We start from the raw sequence: 18542 nt of genomic DNA, 5'->3' as shown, positions 1-18542 counted from the left end.
GAAAGACGTGGGTGGCCGGTGGCGTGGGTAAAATTTGTATTTGTAGCATTAGCAGGACGAGTGTCGAGTATAACGAGTAACCAGCGATGGCACCTACGTACAAATGGACAGTTGGACACTCGTATTACGTGTAAGTGTACGGGGGTGTCGATAAATACTTGTAAACGAGTTTTCGCTTTAAAACCTCAACTACAGCGTAATACGGCTTCCGAACAGATAGACAAGGCGCGGCGTATGCCTGTATGAATGTATGCAAGCTGCGTATAATACGAGTAATGTATAGAACGTACTACGAGTACGTAGCGACGTGCCTACACGTATGTGTATGTACCTACTCTTGCTGTTTCGAATTGATTTTATAAGGCTTCGCAATCGGTAATCAGTATTCAGTAATATCGAGCAACGACGACTACTTACGTATGGCTATGGCTATAGCCATTACCCATTAGCCTTAACAACGCGACGCGGCAACGACTCTAGCCGCCTAGCAGTAGCAGCTGCAGCTGCAGCTACCGTACGGTCATCATCAGGTGCAATTAAGTGCAAGTGCAAAAGTGGAATAGACGCGTTAGCGTGTGCGATTGGTGGAATACCTACGTAGGTCTAGGTATAGGCACTTTATTATCGCATCAATTACCGTTGGGTGCTACTGTTCGCTGCGACTAGCGACCAGCGAGGCAGCGACTTTATATTGGGTATGAAATGCTAGATGGACGAATGGCTAAGCAGTTATTCGGTTATTCGTAGGTTGCTTGCTGTAACTTGTCAAGAACTGCACGTGAGTACAGAGTACAGTACAGTACAGTACAGGTATCGTACGGCGATCAACATTGAACATGCCATTGCCACGAATTACGAAGGGACTCGTAGATATAGATATCTGTACGTATTTTGTGAGCAGTGTCATGTCGGTGTACGCTAGGAAATCGTATGTAGTAATGTGTGTAGTACCTAGTTAGGCAGAGATGTTATGTATATCGACTTGAAATTGAAAATATGTTGCCCGCCTTTGCATTGGAACCACTTATACGGATTCGTTGTCGTTCGTCGTTGTGAAAATACAGGTACGAGTATACCGATTATCTACTTATGCATATTCCTCATTGGCGGTAGGCCTAGCTACTAGCCAGTGCCGGCCAGACCTAGCCACAGTCGTCTTATACGGTGTACGCGGTGTGTATACTGTATACCTAGGCATGTGCATTGTGCAATGTGCACGTAGGCACATGCAAGAACAGGTGCAGGACTGCAGCAGGTACACCAGTGTGCCGAGAGGACTTGTTAATACGATGGTGTGCGGTGTGCGGTGTGCGGTGTGCGGTGTGCGCTGTGCGCAATCGGTACGATTTACCTAAAAATACCTATACTATACGTACGTGTACTTAGCCTGCAATCACCCGGTCGGCGCGGCGCGGCGGTCACCCATCTACTCACCCTCGTCACTATCGGCCTGCCTAGTGCCTAGTGCCTACCTATATGTAATATACTAACGAGAGTACGGGTATATGTTACTATCGTATACATACTTTATACGGGCGCCGCGAACGCTTTTTCGAATACCTACCGGTAGATAGGTATTAGGTAAGGTACTCGTACGTAGGTACGCATCTCGCGCACTTTTCACGTCGTGTAATGGTACGACGAGTATTTACGACTGTACGTGTACGTGTACGGAGTACGGAGTACGAGTATTAAATCCAGTGAAGTGGCGAACTAACTGAATTAGTGACAATTTAATTTTCCGTTTTCTTTAATTAAGTTTATCGAATTGTTCGAATCAGCTGTTGGCTATCATAATTCTCGTTTCATTTTCAATGGTAAAAACGACAACTTGAGACATTTGTAGACTGCACACGCTACGCTATACCCTATACGCTATACGCTACTCTGCACCACGCCACGCCACATCACACCACCCATCTTAGATACCTACCTATAAAACCAACGTGCCACACGCCACACGCCACACATATTCGCCAATGTGCCGAAATGCCAAAATCCAAAATTCAAAAACCGTACACGCATAATTACCCACGTAAATGTGAATATAGATACCTACTTAGTTACCTGCATAGTCTATACGAGTATTACTCGCAGTCGCATCGTCCATCGTATACAACCAGGGCCGAGCAATAGTGAGTAGATACCGAGTATAGTAGTGCAGTAGATACATACTCGTATACCTACAAATTATGTATACTCGTACGCGTATGTAGGTAGTTACGTATTGGTACTTGAGCTACGTACCGTATGCACTATGTACTCATCTACGTCTAATGTCTATACTTACGTTAGCTGGAGCCTGCAGCTTCAAGTACCCAAATTACGAGTACGAGTAAGAGTAAGAGTATAAGAGTATGGTAATAACTTGGTACCCACTAGCCAGCCGATATTTCTGCCGTCCCTACGCAAATACGAGTAGGTTAACGTTAACATACCTCCAACTCCCAAGGCAAGCTGCGGAAGCAATCGCCCCCGCGCCGTGTAAAAGCCACCTATAGCTAAGTACTCGTACCCGCGAGAGTATTTTTGGTAATTAACCGAAAGGCGATGAAATTAACGCGTATTGTCATGTTGGCAGGATTAGATATCCAGGTCGACTGGCCATCGCTCGCCTCGCCTCGCGCCTACCAGCGGATACCGGATACCGGATAGCGGATAGCGGATAGCATACGCGTAGATGGAAGAAAAGCGCGACACTGCGGCCTCGCAAGACGTCGCTTGTTATTCGGCATCTTCGAATTTATTGAATAACACGGCCACGGCCACGATCGATGCCGGTGCCGGTGTCGGTGTCAACATATCGCCAGAAAACGAAACGTTCGTTTTCAACATGTTCAGTCCAACTATCCACAATGGTTTGTACTGTATTTGTATCTATAATCGTACGTAACGAACGTACTACGAGTACGTACATCGAATCGAATATTAGGTAAATTGAATATTTATATTGAAAAATCACCAACGAGTAGCCTGAGCCTTTAAGTATGGTAGGTAGGTAGGTAGGTAGATATTACAGTAAGTGATTCTTCGAGAGGAGCTCGATTTTTTTTTCTGAGCCCGCGGTACATGGGCAATGGCCAATGGCCAATGGGCGAATGAGCCTATGAACCTAATTACGTGTACTTACCATTGTACGAGTAGGTATTAGAGGTACCTCCTATCGTATTTTTCTATTTTTATGTTTTTCTGTTTTTGTTGGTTCAACGTTTAGATCTAGTCGACAATTTATGCGACATGAATTTGGAAAATGAAAATGCAAATTTCATCGATAGTTCATTCGTACAAAATGGCAAACGAAAACAACGTCGTTACAGGTAAAGTAAAGTTAAGTAAAGTAAAGTAAAGCAACATCTACACCAACATTCGCTTAATCGAATTCGATGCACTGCGTATTGCTGGCGCAATAGCGCAATAGCGCAATGACACATATGCATGTGCAATTCGGCGATTCAATTGTGCAATGTACGCGTACCTAGCGACTACGTGTGCAAATCTAACCAGCGGTCGTTTTGTATTGTATTTTAGAACTACGTTCACAAATTTTCAACTCGAAGAATTAGAGAAGGCATTCCAAAAAACTCACTATCCCGACGTATTTTTTCGCGAAGAACTAGCTTTACGCATAGACCTAACGGAGGCACGAGTGCAAGTAGGCGTTCAACTGCAGCGTGCTCGCAAATATCCGGCCCCACCGCCATCGTTGGTCACGGTGAGCAGTGACCAGTGACCAGTGACCAGTTACCAGTGAGCACTGAGCAGTAGTGATACCTAATTATTGAAAACACACGATGGGTTGTGAGATAGGGTGATTTCAAGATGAAATTCCCACTCGGCCACTCGCCTGTACGAGTATAATAAATGCGTTTTGAACCCAAAAAACAAAAAAACTTTCTACGAAAAGCTCGTGCTCGCTTTCGTGCTAGATATTTCCGAGTACGCTGCGTAATTTTCCTACTTCTGCCGACGCGCGACTTGGCCCGTCCGCCATCACATGGTGCGTGGCCATTGCTTCGAGACAAATGACCGATGGACTGATGTATTACTTACTATTATAGCTATAAGTAGTGTACTGTATGCTGATAGCCTACTTAGTAGTTACGGTACGCGGTGTTCTTCTCATTCGCAACAGGTTTGGTTTCAAAATCGAAGAGCGAAATGGAGAAAACAATGTAAAATGAAAAAAGACCGCGGCAAAACCGACGACGGCGACGAAGATGACGACGACGACGAGGACGGCAACGACGACCAGCATCATCATCACCATCACCACCACCATCATCATCATCAGCAGCAGCAGCAGCATCATCAACAACAAGCTGTGGGTACAGCGACGGCGGCGGCGGCGGCGGCGGCGGCACAAATCGTAGCCGCCGCCTCAAAAATTCACCGGCTCGACGAGTCTCTGTCCACGTCCCCATCGTCGACAACTTTCGCAGCGCCGACGACGTCGGCTGCCTCAGCCAACCCAAGTAAACCCAAAATTCGATTACGAGCTGCAAATTGCGATACCTACCTGGGCATGTGATGTGTGGGGGTGGGTGTGGGTGTGGGTGTGAAAGTTAGCGCTCACAACTCATTTTGAAAATTACTCGCCTTAGTTTCAATTTCAAATTATCGAACACGACGCGTTTATCAACTTTCAAGTTTCGTAGTTACCTTTGTACGTACATACGAGTGTCGAGTATGTACCTAGTTATCTTTCTGAAAAACTGGCCTTTATCTCGTTCGAACTCGAAACTTTAATCGCCGCGGCCGATCCTAAATTTTCCGTAAGTTGAGTAAATTCCTTTAAAAAAAAAAAACACAAAAAAAAATAAACATAAACTAAAAAAAAAAAAATCGGCAAACAAATTAGCATCGTGCATCGAATTAGACCAGTCTTCACCATCAGATCCAACTACGAGCGTTCGCCTTCGTTCTTCGACAATGCGATAGCGATGACGCTGCGCTGACGCTAGTGTTAATAGAATTGCATACTCAGTTTGCCGTAAATTCGTTCGACACCTACCAGTACCCGGCACAAACTACATACAAAATATGTACTCGTACGTATACGAGTAAGAGTAATTGTATAAACGAGAAATTTAATGTCTAGGTAGGTATCGGAATCGGTATCTGATTAAGTGATTAAGCGATGAAATAATGTAGCATTGTACGAGCATACGAGTAGCCATACTCGTTCGTCTTCGTACACGACGCGACGGCTGACACTGACATTTGTATGTTTCATTCGCTAGATATTCTTCACAATACGAGCGCTTACGCGGCAGAGTCTTTGCATACGTCTCAACCGCATTCGCAGTCTCAACACATCAATCTGGAAATGGATTGGGTGAATTTTAACTCGGCGCACCTGTTACCGGCAGTCAATTGGGCGTTGTCTTATCAGCACGTTCAAAAAGAAAACGTCGTCGACGTAGATCCGGATTTGTTACGATTAAAAGGGACGCAGCCGCAGTCGCAGTCGCAGTCGCATTTGCAACATAATGAAGCGAGAGATGGCAGCGGTGGTGGCGGTGCTTCATCGTCCACCGAAGAAGATTTCACCTTCGAAATAGAGTAATTACCGCGCCGCGCCGCCCGCGTCTCGAGGGCTACTGCCTACGAGAGCTAAACGTCCAAAATTCGACAAAATGAGCGGCACGATTTTTCTCCATTTCCGATATTACGTCTTACGACTGACGAGGCACGAGCACCACGAGACCGCGACGCGACGTCTCATTTGTCTCTTTGCCTGTACGCTAATCGTCGATTCCGAGTTTTCCAAAATGTTTCCCTGGCTGTCGAATACGCTTGTACGTAATAGCAATACGCAATAGCCAATGCCCAACTTTTACTTCGGTGCCGTTCGCGGTTCGAGCCTACCGCTAGGGGCTAGGCACGAATAGGTTCAGGTAGGGTACCACCGCCCGCGCCCGTGAAAAGCCCGATTCCGCTCCAGGTACCTGTTACGTCGTTACGTCAAGCTGCGAATGAAATTACCAATGTCAGCTTTCCAAGTTGGGAAACGTTTCAACGTTCGTCCACAAACTTGTCGATGCGACAGCAAAAACACGCTGAAACGAACATGATATGCGAGTTTATGCATACATATTATACTTATTCACTCATTGTCATTCACTCACCCATCTGTGCTGTGTATTCGTTGTCGTTGGTGTATTATTCAAATTGCCAATTAATTACCATTGTAATAAACGAGTAAACGCGTTACATGTTCACTTATTTACGGGTACACACTGCTACAGCTACAGCTAGAGCTACACTAGCGAGTGCGAGGTAAGCGTAAAAAATTTCCAGTAAAAAGGCCTAATATCGACAGTACCTACGTAAATTATTTACCTGCGCGGTGATTCGCGATGGCGCCGCGTCCAACGCGAAAGAGTTCAAATCACGCGCGCTGACAGCTGACCACGGTGTATACTGTATAGTGTGCAGTGTGCAGTGTGTATTGTATACACTTACACAGTGTCGTATGGCGTATATGTATACGAGTGTATTGTTTAGTACAGAGTAGAGAACACGGGCGCGTGTATCATTTTTATATTTTAGGCGTATTATTTATATAAAACTGTTCTACAATAATAATCATCGTAAAGATGAAGATAAAAATAATTAGGTAAAATTAAAATTATTACACAAATACATTACGAAGAATTCGTCGAGATTATTTCGACGACGGCGACGGCGGCGGTTACGATACAATACGACACGACACGACACGACACCAAACGGCAGACCAGACTGATGATTAAAACTCTCTTCGGTGATACTTATCGGGATCGAAATAGGACGTCAATACGACGCGACTGTTGAATTTTCGACCGGCTAACGCTTGTTGAGCTTTCTGGCAATCGCCAATCGTGTTGAATTCGATGAACACCTGCGACAAATGAAAATATGCAACATTAGCGCACTAGTAGTCGAGTAGTCACGGCATAGGCATAGGCATACGGAACAAGAGATCATTTATAGTACGTAAAACGTAAAGCATACTCGTACCTTTCCACATCCTGGAACATCAACTCCGTCGATAGGCCTAGGTATTTCTAGCGAACGAACTACGCCGTATTTATTACATTCTTCTCGAATATCTTCGCAAATATCTTCGTATTCTTCTTCGTCTTTTAACTCGTCGTTAGTGACCATATTCAACAAACACAAAACCTGTGAAACACAAGCACACGCACGCACGCACGCGCCAAAAGCAGGTAAATAAAATTCCACGTTTTCGAATACCTAATCACTTATCGGCGAGTGAAAAACGTTAATTTGTCAAAGGTGGCTAAGGCTTACTTCGGTAGGCGGTCCAGACGTTCCGACCATAGTCAAGCCGGGAACTTGAATAGTAACGGGCACTTGCTGACCGGGAGTAGCGTTCTTGGCGCCAACGCTGGCACGTTGCACAATCAACTTCTTGTCACCCAACTGCAGGCCGTTGAGTCCGGCTATCGCCTATATATTAAAAAAAAACACACATAGCAACGAAACATCTTCCACAGTCGTGAACGTACGGAAACACGGAAACGGGTATACGAGTATATTTACCTGATCGGTAACCTTCGGTTCGGTGTATTCGCAAAACGCGTAACCTTTACTCAATCCGGTGGCGGTATCCTTGACCAAGTTGAACGCTCGTAACGGGCCAAACGACATCAGCAACTCTTTCACCTGTAGTACGACACGAGCAAACCGATATATGTAGCTTAAATAAATTCAAATCCGGCGTCGAATTACATCTGTTCGCCCTATCTGCGCATCTGCGAATAACTGACTAACACGGTACGTACGTAATTACGTACATATTCTTTTGATGGGAGCGAGCGGGGGTGATGGGTCGAGGAGGAAACTACATATAATTCCAAAGTTGAACGAAATACGGAAATGATACGGACGGGCAACGCGACAGGCCGAGACAAACGAATGATGTAATAATAATACATAATGGTAAAAAGTACGTAGAGTAGACGGTAGAGATGTACGTAGTAGACAGCTAGACACGCAGTACGTTACGCGTACGTTCGAGTCAAACGGCGCTCACATAGCCATTAGCCATCAGCCATTAGCCATACTACAAGTAGGTACGAATCGTTAATCGTCGAGCTGAAAATTGATCGCATTTTCGAAAATTCTATCAAACGAAACCTAGAACCTAGAATAAAATTTGCCCATCGTCAAAGTCAAACCGAACTAGTACTGACAAGAGATGAACGTCGACGGCCAACGAGAGCTGAAAATTTTGAATAAAAACATCACCAACCGAATACGTAGACTATTCGTAAGGTAATACGTAGGTAAAATAAAAATAAAAATGGCTACTTGCCTGATATCGTGAGCTTCCGACGAAGCAGTAACTTAAAATTCTACCACGAAAACGATTACAGTACAGAGATTGAGTGAATTACTCAGATGGTAGTATACTTTAGCTAGCTAAGTAACAAAAGGGGCAAAAGCAGAGGCACAGATATCAGTATCGTCTTTTCTTTTTTTTTTCTTTTTTCTTGTAAAAAAATAAAAATAAACGAATGAATAAAAATAAATACAATAAAATAACACTGTAATAATACGTAGTTGTACGAAAGTATTCTTAGACTAAATTAGCAAGCGACTACCAGGATAATGACGAAGATATCGCCAATAGGTACTTGATCGTACGCAAAAACAATACGCAGTCGTCGTAATATTTTGTGACAAACGATACTACGTGAAAATTAAATGCGAGAAAAACGAAAAGAAAAAAAAAAAATCCAACCGATATTTGAATTTGAAATTAAGAACCTACAAAGCTGAAAATGTCGCATCTTTGTAACAATCAATAGTCCAATACCCAGTAGTAGACCGACTCGAAATGAATTGACTCGTATTTGTGGCGGGGTACAACATCGCACACAGATATACATTTACATACGCGCCTTGACCGAGACCTACGGGGTTAGTGTGTGCAACTGTGCAATATGTACATACACATACCAAGTACGAACCGCTTCCACCAACACAAACCGCAAACGTCGATAAAAGAACGCTAAGAGCTAACCTACTACTCGTACATACAACAGGTGCGTTACATTCGCATACTCGTACGATCCTAGTAATTTTTTCATTTTTGAACGCGGGCGATGATCAACTCGCACTGTCGCACACAACGCACACAACACACACTGGGCTGCAGAAATCTCTACACTCTTACCACCTTTCATGTACCTGTCTGTGTCTAATAATTGACCTCAACAGCGTCCAAACGTGCCTATTTGGATAGAGGAAAAATTTCGCCGCTCAATTCGATACTTTGCGCGATGGCGATGATTAGTACTATATCTGGCCTCTGCTCGATGAACCACAAAGCTAAAGAATAACTAACGAATCTATAGAAAGCCGCAGTCGAACACGTGGAAAAGAATGGCGCGAATCAGACAGATGTCGATGTGAGAATAACACGGTAGTCCGTAATCGAATAAATGTGAAAATAATTACCTGATCTTCGTTCAAATAGGCTGGCAATCCACCGATGAAGATTTTATGCGGCGAGTCTGGAACCACTGTACTTACAACACCTAAATCAGGTAGTATATGTTCCATCAACGGATAAGGATTGTCTTATATATGAAACGCGTTTTTAGCGAAGCGTAGCGCCGTTCCGTTCGCAAACAACGCGAACAGCCGTAGACGAGGAGGAATATCCGTCGATATTCGATCGCACATCGATCGCAGGTATTCGCTGCTACCCTCTTCGGCGGCACATACGTAGACGTACACGTACACGTAGTGCGTATCTAACGTAAGGTTACGCAGCACGCAGCTAAAAACGCGTTTCTACGTGAAAACAAAACTAAAGAAAACGTCAATATACCTGGTATCGTGGCAGCCATATTAGCGAGAGAATGGTCGAACGCTGTAAAAACGAAAAACGAAAAAACAATTAAAATCCGCGTTCCGCCGTTTGCTATCTCTATAATATCTCGATCGCGAATTGCGAGGAAAAATAAAACACAACCTGGTAAGCCTAGAGCCGACGTGTCAGTCATACCAGGAGTTGGCTGATAGTCGTGCGGACGACGAATTTTCAGACTTTGCCCTTTGAAATTGATCCCATCGAAGGCCATCGCCTGGGTGGTTTCGTCGATCGATCTGAACTGCAACATGCGACGGACACGTTTAACCAAAAGTACATAAAGCAAATGTTTATTCGATCGCGGATCGCGAATCGCGACTAATTTACACACAAACCTCGAGAAAAGCGAAGTTCTTGTCCAAATTTATTTGACAAGCTAGAACGGGATTTCCGGCGGCTTGAGCCAATCCCGATAGATGCATCTGTTGATTGAAGAATTCCATCATTTCGTCCTGAAAACGACGATCGATGAAGAATAATCGGGTTACCCTAAACCTATTCGCGCACAATTTGTCGGCGATGAAAATTATAAAATCGTTACTCACCTCGGTAACGCCGAAAGGTATATTTCCGACGTATAAGCGCCTGGCTTGCCTAGTGATTGTGGAACCGACGACCGGAACGGCCGCTTGCGGAGTATCAGCAGTAACATTGGCTGGAATCTGACCAGCGGCTGAAACCATACGATCGCAACATTTAAAATTTCAATTCGACTCGACGCCGACGTGAGATACGTTTTACGTCTAACGCGTGTACCAAGACCAACTATCCAAGTACCTAGAGACTTGGTAGCGCGATAACTCGCTACTGGGGCGTTAGCGTTGCCGTTATGCCGTTAGATCAGATCTAACGAATAAGAGTATAACTTGGAATTCACTCGAACGTCTCGTCGATATATACATAAAGGTACATAATAGATTAGATACGCGTACGTTACCTTGCATAGCTTTGTACTGAAGAGGAGAAATATGTTCGAAGCCTGGAGGCGGTACGTCCCAATACAGAGACGGTTTCCTACGGCGCGACTTTGACTTTTTCGGACTCCTCGAACGGCTACGTTTTCTGCTACGATCTCTATGCCTACTTCTACTCCGAGATCTACTTCTTCGTTTATGTTCGCGAGATCTCGATCTATGACGCCTGTCACGTTCGCGATCGCGATCTCTGTCACGATCTCTATCTCTGTCTCGGTCGCGATCTAGTCAACGTAAATGCGCCAATTAAAACATATACGTAATACATATACATATACATAACTAATAGATACTGAGCTATATTTACAATGAATATGAATAGTTACATAGTTGCATACCTTCACCCATGACGATTCTTTACAACGGCAACAAACGAATTTCGAAACTTGATCAGAACAGTGTCGAATACATTCGTGCTTCTGATTACGTCAATGTCGCGAGTCACGATTAAAAAAACACCGAACGACAACTATACGCGCACACACATCAACCTGGAACCTGGAACTTATAAGATCGAAGATGTAATTAATTGTCTCGTTCGAGTCACCGTGAGCTACCTAAGTGAAATAAAGAAGCATTCGCAGCAAGTTCGATGAACGCTTATCATCCGAGAAAAATGAGACGCGAAATAAAATCTACAAAATACCTAATATCAAAATGAATTGAACGTGATACGATCGCGAGACGCCGCCGTTATTGATGAATTGCAGGCATTACGGCGTTGGTGCTATACTGTTGAAATGATTTACTTCAGCTCCTACACATATCTCTGACAAATATTCCGGTGGCGGTAGTTGAAAATTCCTTCATTCGTTAAATATCAATCGATTTTTTTTTAAAACGTTAAAATAAAAATGAAAATTGTACAGAGATTTAAAAAAACAAACTGAGCATTCTCAAGGAAATGGATGGTGTCGTAATATACAACATTTTTTTTTCCTTTTCGACACATTGCCCAACTGGCCAAGCTTCTTTCTAAAAATACAAAATTAGCGATTACAATAATTTCCGCGTGAAGCGCTAATTGAATGAAATGAAAGTGAAGTGATGGTGGGTTTACATCGCAGTCGACAACAATGTTTCGAAAACAAAGTTGGAAAACAAAATGTTTGGGAAACAATGTTTGAAACATGATTGATTTACACCAAATTTTAAAACAGCAACATTTTTATCAGCATTTCTTTTCATGATTTTCTGATTAATTAATTCTCTTCATATTGAATATTTTTACTTTCTAATTTAAATCCTATGCAATGCCGTCTGTTCACTCACCTCTTTCTGGTACTTATATATCAAAAATTGTGTTTTGTTTGTTCGTTATATGCTTATCAGTAACCATTGCAAAAAAATGATATTGCTGCTGTATTTAGTAGAAAAGTAGCAATAGAAGCATTCCTGACATGATTTTTCAGCTTTTTAATGAAAAATAATACACCTCACAATAACAAATATAAGGAAAACACACTTAAATTACTGTTCATCTTTCATACCAATACCCTTAACCACAAATGTTTCTAAACATTGTTTCAAGTCGCCGGAAATTTCGGCGACCTGAAACATTGTTTACAACACGTTGTAAACACAGGTTTCGAAACATTTGGTGTAAATGAAAAACTGAAACTTGGTTGTAAACATGAATTTGTTTCTGAAACACTGTTGTCGACTGCGGTGTAAACCCACCATGAAAAGTGGAAACTATAGTGGAAACAAAACAAAACTGTAGCACGCCGTCACGCGTCACTTTTTCATGTATCATTTCCAGGGATGGAAACCGAAATGAAAAAAAATATCGGTTATTTTTTTAGCGGTTATTTTTTTCGAAATTATTTATTATGGTTACGGTTAAGGGTTACGGTTATGACTCAAAAAAATAAAGGTTACGGTTAAAAATAAAGGTTATGGTTTTCTTTCATTTATCAAAAATTAATTCTTAATTGCACTTCAATGTCAAAAAAGTGCGCCTGCAGCCAAAAAAACGAAAAAAAATGCTATTTCACAGCCAATTTTTGAGTTTGAAGAAAATTTTAGACAAATTGAGCCCTTTTTTTCTAAAAAATCATGATAAATGTCATATTTTACACGAAAAAGTGAGATTTTTACTTTAAAAAAATAACCGTTATGTATTTAACCAAAACGAAAAAAGGAATCGGTTAAGGTTAAGGTTAAAAAATTTCAAATCAATAATTTCGGTTATGGTTACGGTTACGGTTACAGTTTTTTCCTCATTTTAGCGGTTAAAATTCATTTCGGTTAAAAATTTCGGTTACGGTTTCCATCCCTGATCATTTCAGTGATTTCTGTTCCGTTCGTTCACGGTACGTGCTAGCGATGGTCCGTCCAGTCCGTCGCAGGACTCCTGCTCCTCCCACTCACGGTACGCGACGCGTCACTAGCTTTGACTATATAATACTGGACTGCTAGCACCTAGTTAAATTACACGTGAATTTGATAACGTCGCGAGGCCAACATGTATAACGTTATTCCGGTTTATAAGGCTCTGTTCGCACCCTCTCTTACCGCACTTCAGTGGAATCACCCAAGTGAGCGTAAACAACTAGGGCGAATTCCACTGAAGTGCGGTGAGAGAGGATGCGAACAGAGCCTTATAGAACGGACATGTTGGACCCGTCACGTTCATCACTGCTAGCAGTCCAGTATTATATAGTCAAAGGTCACTAGCATCAGTGCCCACTGCCCAGCCCAGCCAGGTTGGTACTTTGTTCTCGTCATATCTACTGTTGTTATATTATTTTATTATTCGTCTGTTTCTGTTTTTGTCATCATTCAGCGATTTAAAGAATTTAATCAAATTTGTGTGCTAATCGGGATATTTTTTTATAAATTTCTATGAGTATTCGAACAGTAAGTGCGTTAATAAATTTACATAATTATTCTTTGCGCGCCTTGTTTAGAACCATTTTAGAATGGTTACATGCAATTATGTCGTTAAAAACAGGTAGTGTTTTCAGTCTTCGTGTAGCGTAGTACGCTATACATATTTTCTGCAGAAGAAAAAGATTTCATTGTAAATTGCTTCGCTTACTTTACTACTCGTAATTGTTTCACACCTTGGAAATTTCCAACGACTTGATAAGTTGTAGTATAAGACGTATTACATATTACAAATGATAATTATCGTCGACGATGACGATGATAAGTACATATTTGGATCGGAAATTACAACTCGAACGGGTCCCCGTTTGTGCGGATCGTATTTTATCTATTTTTTTAGAATAAGTTTTGTTTGCGTGATTTGTTTACTATTCTATTTCGAATTTAGGTAGTTTACATCGGCGCGGCGTAGATAGACGAGCCCGTTGACTATCCGTACCGCCGAGGTTGAATTTTGAGTCGAGTATCCGCGACTGGTATGAAGCGTTTATTTGTCGATTGTGTTTTTCTGCTTGAGAACGATGTCGATGATAAATGCGAGCAATAAAAATCTGGATGATTTACGTGGCGTGGTGCAGTTGCTTTGGGGAGTCGACGTGCAGGAAGACACCTTTCGAAGATGGACTCAGGGTTGGTACATAATACATATTTTATCCAAGTCGTAATAAAGATTTTAGGTCGCGTTCGCGTTGATTTTTTTGCTACGGCTGCAGCACTTGGCAACATTTGCAGTTGGCCGACGAATTCTTTCGTACATCGCAACCCGCTGATTTACGAAGGTACGAAAGACTAATAATCGGTAACTGGTTTTTTTGTAAAGTGCTGCTGCCACCGCCAACAATACAATTATCGTTCGCTGATTGGTGATCGGTTACTCGACAGAAATTTATCGATGCAACGTACGCAGTCCGTTGTTCAATTTCGACTTCCGAGTAAGCGATACGACAGTACGCAAACGATTTCGCTTCGTCGGATTAATGTTATTCGTTCGGTCGAACACATTTCAAACTACATACATACATTAATACATACATACTGTACCTACCTAACCTATCTACGTGTGTTGATTGTGTTGTGCGTAGGATTTAGCTTCAGCGCTGACGAACCCACAGCCTTAGTGCAGTTTGAAGGCGGACCTTGCGGAGTTATCGCTCCTATACAAGCTCATATATTGAAGAATATAATTAGCACCAGAAATGAAACTGACGATTGGAAACAAGTATGAATTTTTCCTCCAAATTTTTACATGTTCGACGAGAATGAATTCGTTATTTAGTTGTTGTTTGTTCGACATTATTTCGTTAAGGCAGATACGGAGGATCAAAATAATCTTTTGACGGACGCTTTTAGCGAAATTTTGACAAAAGCTTACAATGGCACGCAGTATTACGTTGTGCATACTTTGGACAAGGAGGTCGTTGACAAGCCGCTCGAACTGAATCATATGTTGTTCCATTCTTCGTTAAGGTAAATGAACTCGACTACCTTGTTTAAGTGTTTAATCGACGCGAGGATTGTCTGCTCGTATCGGCCGAACGCCCATTTATATCTGTCTGTCTTGTCTGTCTGTCTGTCGTATGTCTGTGTTTGCATGTGAAATACGAGTCGGAAAGTAGAGAACGGCTGCTTACGAGAAGAGAGCTTATACGAGTATTTTATGCTGTACTCTGATTCCAGGTTAACAGTATTGAACGATATACAAGAAGTGAAAGCATTTCTCAAAGAAAATATCAACATATTCAGAGACACGTTCGGCGTATTACTATTTTTGTACTCTGTTATGTGTTCTCGAGTGAGTACAGTATCGAATACCTACGTTTGTTGTTTACGGTTCGATTGCGTTTCTCGAGTACACCGCTACATGTATAGGTAATTCTAATCGCAGGGGTTGGAGGTTATTCAAAATGAAATCTGCGGCACCGAAGAACCACTCATTGATTATTCTCACGGTTACGGTAGTCAAGTTCTCATTAATTTGTTGATAACTGGAAACGCTGTGCCATATTTGTTCAATGAGAAAAGAGACGTCGGAGGTTTAAGTAAGTACACCGAGGTTGAGTCGAATTCGCCCAAGCAGCCGTACAGGTGGTCGCGGATAACTAGATAAATTTTTGATGATTCGACGGTTCTTTCAGCACTTTACGGGATTCCTAAACAAAGCGACATCGGTTTTTTAACTCTGTTGGAGCATCTGCGTTACTGCGAAGTGGGCTCGTATTTGAAAAAACCATCGTCGTCTGTGTGGGTGTTGGCGAGCGAAACTCATCTCACTGGTATTGCTTTTATCGTTTCAACTCGACCGTTTTTATATCATTTTTTATTCATTTTTTCCCCTCTTTCTTCCTTTCTTTCTTTCTTTGTTTGTTTGTTCAGTTTTATTCTCTTTTGAAAAAAGATTGACGAAATCTGAAACGCCGGCCGATATCGCTAGACGAATTTTTGGCCAATTCGATCCCGAAGGAAATAATTTCATTAATGCCGATTCGCTAGGAGATTTACTAAACAAATTAGATCTAGTTTCCGACAAAGAATAGTGAGTACACCACATGCGCAATCGTATACTGTATTCGGCCTTCGCCGCCGTCCGTGTACTTTGTATATGCGTATGCGTACGCGTATGCGTGCGTGACGTTCTTTTGCAATAATTTCGTATTTTTTGTTCTATCGCAGTGTAAATATTATGCGTGATAAATTGGACAGTGAAAAGCTCGGTATTATTTTGTTATCGTCCTTCATGGAAGAATTTTTTCCCGAAAATGAAAGATTGAATCATCCGGATGTCTTTAGAGTATTCCACTACAACGGGCAACCTCAGTCGAATCCGGATTCCAAGGTATGTTAAACCAGTAAAACAAAACAAAAAAAAAAAAAAAATCGCAGAAGAAGGAAAACAAACTATCGATGAAAGAAGAAAAAAAACACACGCAAATAATTGAGGAGGTGGATAGCAAAACGCAATAACTCCATTTTTGGTTTTTTTGGGAAATTAGGAAAAATTGTCAGGAGTGGAAGGGTGGGGGGTCGAGTTCCGAAATTGGTGTCAAATGAAAGGGGAAGGTGCCACAAATAAAATTTCCACTCAATTTCAAAATTTCGGTCACCTGGGTAAGCACAGTGAGGAAAAGAAAAAAAAGTTATTGCGTTTTGAACGCAAAATTTTTTTTTTGGTGTTTTTCTGCAAAAAAACGTATTTTTTATTTGAAAAAATTTATGTTTAATCGAGAATTTTCGATAAAAAACAATTAAAAAACTGGAATGTGAAATTCAAACAATTCCTGTGTGTGATATGGCATTCAGAGAGTGGCAACGAAAGCACCATTTTTTTAAGTAACTCTTACCCAACGATTTTCAGTACCCACCTAAAGCTCTTTAATACAAGTATGGAAATAGAGTATGCTCTTAAGAAAGTCATAGCATTTTACGTATGTGTTACGTACTGCGCATGGCAGGTTGGTGTCGTCACGCGGTGGAGGTGGGTGGAGCAAACAATGCGGTGCAACGTTGTACGTGAACAGCTGATTTGATGCTTGCTCGCGCACTGCGCAGTACGTAAAACTTACGTAAAATCCTATGACTTTCTTAAGAGTATAATCTATTTCCATACTTGTATTAAAGAGCTTTATACCCACCCGATGAAAAAAAACAATGTTACCACATCTGCGCAACTGATATGTATAAAAAGTAGTGGAGTTATTGCGTTTTGCAAACAAAATCTCATTTTTCAGTGCATTTAGCTCTAAAATCAGACTTGTTTTCCTCGATTGCACTATGATATTCAACTGATGGACAAAATCTGACACTGGGAATGGATTCACCGTTGAATTTTACATAAGGATAGATATCAAACTCAATTTTCGTAATTTTGGAGTTATTGCGTTTTGCTATCCACCTCCTCAATTACGTAAAGCTACTATCGCTTATCGTCGCTTTTTTCAATTTAAGGTCGTTTATCATCAAGGAACAGCCGTTCTCTTAGAGTGTGATCTACCTTGCACAATTGAAAACAATTCTCTTTCTACTTGTCTGCAAACCAAATGGCCAAGCATCGATGTTCAATGGAATTCAGTTGTCACGCCTTCACTGAACTGATTCAAGAACAGAAAAATGTTGTTACCAAAGTGTAGTCTACGTACTATGTTGATTGAAATTTCTTTCTACTCGTATACACCGTTACAACTGGAAAAATCGGGATCAATTAGCGAGATTGTATCAGTTTTAATAAAATGCTTGCTATCGCAAATCGTAACAGCATCGCTAGGAATTTATTTTGTCAATTTTATATCAATCGTCGAAAGTAACGTACCCGTACGCATCTTTGTTTATTGACTAGATAGTTTTTTTCGCAGTGAAAATTGTCGCGCTGGTTAACGTTCCACACCTTCGCACTATTTATTGATCTAATATAATTACAAATATGTACTTCAGTACTTGCAGTTGTTTTGTAATAATCCTACTTTACTGGCACGATAAGTCGCGAATTTCTGAAACGTGGTTACTTCAATTTTAGGAGAAACGAGCCAACGACGAAACCTTAGATTTCGTTTATTGCTAATTCGCCGCGCCGTTTGGTACCCATCGACATTCTACGCGGTTAGCCTGATCGTTTTTTTTTTTCGTAAAAAACTCGGGACTTTGCGCTCCCATCAACCTCACAGCAAGTTTGACCGATGGTATGCGCCGAATGTTTTTTTGTTTTTTTTTTTCTAACCACGAAAAAGGTTTCTGCATTGGTAGCCATATCAACGAATACGAAACGTGCCCACATTCGGTACTTCAGAATTGGGTTG

General features: G+C 41.7%; 3 protein-coding genes across 8 annotated transcripts; 2 read left to right on the top strand and 1 right to left on the bottom strand.

The window, feature by feature from the left end:
- Positions 1 to 408: 408 nt before the first annotated feature.
- LOC135845449 (homeobox protein OTX1-like) lies at positions 409 to 6213 on the top strand. The gene is made up of 6 exons (XM_065364010.1): positions 409 to 1817; positions 2582 to 2858; positions 3215 to 3317; positions 3529 to 3652; positions 4133 to 4472; positions 5241 to 6213. Exons 2-6 carry the CDS (start codon positions 2681 to 2683, stop codon positions 5564 to 5566), a joined length of 1071 nt encoding a protein of 356 aa, XP_065220082.1. The 5' UTR covers positions 409 to 1817; positions 2582 to 2680; the 3' UTR covers positions 5567 to 6213.
- Positions 6214 to 6528: 315 nt separating this feature from the next.
- Positions 6529 to 11789, bottom strand: U2af50 (U2 small nuclear riboprotein auxiliary factor 50). Of its 3 annotated transcripts, none has more exons than XM_065364000.1 (12): positions 11510 to 11789; positions 11202 to 11367; positions 10827 to 11087; positions 10435 to 10562; positions 10225 to 10341; positions 9992 to 10130; positions 9848 to 9889; positions 9472 to 9551; positions 7549 to 7671; positions 7297 to 7455; positions 7003 to 7167; positions 6529 to 6883 (listed from the first exon to the last, which is right to left on the bottom strand). In XM_065364000.1, exons 2-12 carry the CDS (start codon positions 11209 to 11211, stop codon positions 6752 to 6754), a joined length of 1356 nt encoding a protein of 451 aa, XP_065220072.1. In that variant the 5' UTR covers positions 11212 to 11367; positions 11510 to 11789; the 3' UTR covers positions 6529 to 6751. The 3 variants fall into 3 exon arrangements, with proteins under 3 accessions (XP_065220072.1, XP_065220074.1, XP_065220073.1); XM_065364002.1 differs by having other exon boundaries at positions 9472 to 9536; XM_065364001.1 differs by having other exon boundaries at positions 11202 to 11361.
- Positions 11790 to 13447: 1658 nt separating this feature from the next.
- On the top strand, positions 13448 to 17995 carry LOC135845445 (ubiquitin carboxyl-terminal hydrolase MINDY-3 homolog). Of its 4 annotated transcripts, none has more exons than XM_065364005.1 (10): positions 13448 to 13571; positions 14144 to 14385; positions 14838 to 14974; positions 15062 to 15222; positions 15433 to 15547; positions 15641 to 15794; positions 15891 to 16028; positions 16129 to 16288; positions 16426 to 16588; positions 17698 to 17995. In XM_065364005.1, exons 2-10 carry the CDS (start codon positions 14277 to 14279, stop codon positions 17842 to 17844), a joined length of 1284 nt encoding a protein of 427 aa, XP_065220077.1. In that variant the 5' UTR covers positions 13448 to 13571; positions 14144 to 14276; the 3' UTR covers positions 17845 to 17995. The 4 variants fall into 4 exon arrangements, with proteins under 4 accessions (XP_065220077.1, XP_065220075.1, XP_065220078.1 ...); XM_065364003.1 differs by lacking the exon at positions 13448 to 13571 and adding an exon at positions 13578 to 13725; XM_065364006.1 differs by lacking the exons at positions 13448 to 13571; positions 17698 to 17995 and adding exons at positions 13578 to 13725; positions 17481 to 17627.
- Positions 17996 to 18542: the final 547 nt, after the last annotated feature.

The sequence above is a fragment of the Planococcus citri genome, chromosome 4 (assembly GCF_950023065.1).
Source record: "Planococcus citri chromosome 4, ihPlaCitr1.1, whole genome shotgun sequence".
NCBI classification, from domain to species: Eukaryota; Metazoa; Arthropoda; class Insecta; order Hemiptera; family Pseudococcidae; genus Planococcus; species Planococcus citri.
This window is presented reverse-complemented; position numbering and strand designations above follow the sequence as displayed.

Coding starts and splice junctions, on each gene's coding strand:
- U2af50 (XM_065364000.1), bottom strand. Junction 10,563..10,826: donor TCAGTACAAAGCTATGCAAG/GTAACGTACGCG, acceptor GTATGGTTTCAG/CCGCTGGTCAGATTCCAGCC. Junction 7,672..9,471: donor CCTATTTGAACGAAGATCAG/GTAATTATTTTC, acceptor GTCGTACTACAG/GTGAAAGAGTTGCTGATGTC.
- LOC135845449 (XM_065364010.1), top strand. CDS start 2,681: ATGGAAGAAAAGCGCGACACTGCGGCCTCGCAAGACGTCGCTTGTTAT. Junction 2,859..3,214: donor CAGTCCAACTATCCACAATG/GTTTGTACTGTA, acceptor TTCAACGTTTAG/ATCTAGTCGACAATTTATGC. Junction 4,473..5,240: donor GGCTGCCTCAGCCAACCCAA/GTAAACCCAAAA, acceptor TTCATTCGCTAG/ATATTCTTCACAATACGAGC.
- LOC135845445 (XM_065364005.1), top strand. CDS start 14,277: ATGTCGATGATAAATGCGAGCAATAAAAATCTGGATGATTTACGTGGC. Junction 16,029..16,128: donor GAGCGAAACTCATCTCACTG/GTATTGCTTTTA, acceptor TTGTTTGTTCAG/TTTTATTCTCTTTTGAAAAA. Junction 16,589..17,697: donor AGTCGAATCCGGATTCCAAG/GTATGTTAAACC, acceptor TTTCAATTTAAG/GTCGTTTATCATCAAGGAAC.